Below are 1,050 nucleotides of genomic sequence, written 5' to 3' on the forward strand. Positions count from 1 at the left end.
TGACATGCCATTTTGAAGCAGTGTATTTGTTTTTATCCTTTGTTTTTGGAGACCCGATTATACACCTGTCTGCCTTGTAAGCATCATATCGTCATTGTCTCACAGTCTCTGGCTAACTGGGCTGTCACCTAATCCTTGGCCTTCTTCATTTTCTCCCAGGAAGTAAAAATTTTAGATAAACTTTGCAACAGAAATCGTTTCGTATTTTAAGAAAGGAGAAAAAATAATATCCTGGAATCAAACCCCAGTGCTCAGCTTGTAGCTCCATCTGCCTGAGGCCTCAGCTGTCTCCCCCCAGCTATTCTGGGAGCTTGTCAGAAACAGACTGACGGGGCCAGCGCAGACCGGGCGCCTTCCCCGTGATCCCCAGGTGACCCGCGTGGTCGCGCTGGAGGGGTGCAGCCCCACGCAGCCTACTGCCGCAGGTCGAGATCAAGCGATCGTTAAAAACCTCAGGGAGGACGGTGACATTTTCGGGACGCCACATCTTCCCGGCCGTTCGACACCACGTAGAGATTGCCACCTTCTCCGGTAGCGCCCAGGATTTATTTTTAGAACGTTCATGCTTCGAAGTGATCTGTAGTCGGTTAAGGGAATTTGGAACAGCACAAACTCCAAATAGCTGGCATTTGAAGAAAAAAATATATGCACGTACATTATGTATCTAGTAGAGAAATTCAGTCCTTAAGTCCGGGGGAGAGGAAGTAGTGAAAAAGATGGGTGACAGTACACCCCTTTGTCCTGCCCTCCACCCCCCACCACCACGATGTTGCGCATGACGTGGGCTTCAGGAATGGAGAAGTTGATACGTTCATGTTCACTCTCTTTCTAGCTTCAAAATCTATGCAAGAAGGCTGGGGCAGTGGTGGGGACGACATGAGCCTCGGCCCCAGTCAGTGGGAAGACGAAGAAGGGGGCATGTGGAACAATGCTGCTTCCCAAGAGAGCACCTCCTCCTGCAGCTCCTGGGGGAACGCCCCCAAGAAGGGACTCCAAAAGGTGCGTGACACTAAGACCCCGAATCGGTGCTCCGCGAACACGCGTTCCGTT

At 51.0% G+C, this 1,050-nt stretch overlaps 1 protein-coding gene across 1 annotated transcript in view; it reads left to right on the forward strand.

Annotated features, from left to right (window-relative positions):
- The window catches only part of TNRC6C (trinucleotide repeat containing 6C), an 86,667-nt gene that overhangs the window by 60,227 nt on the left and 25,390 nt on the right, over positions 1-1,050 (forward strand). Inside the window, exon 6 of the mRNA XM_023531630.1 lies at positions 833-999. Coding sequence (XP_023387398.1) covers positions 833-999 — 167 coding nt within the window. The remainder of the gene's footprint in view (positions 1-832; positions 1,000-1,050) is intronic.

This window comes from Pteropus vampyrus, unplaced genomic scaffold, assembly GCF_000151845.1.
Source record: "Pteropus vampyrus isolate Shadow unplaced genomic scaffold, Pvam_2.0 Scaffold72, whole genome shotgun sequence".
Taxonomy (NCBI): domain Eukaryota; kingdom Metazoa; phylum Chordata; class Mammalia; order Chiroptera; family Pteropodidae; genus Pteropus; species Pteropus vampyrus.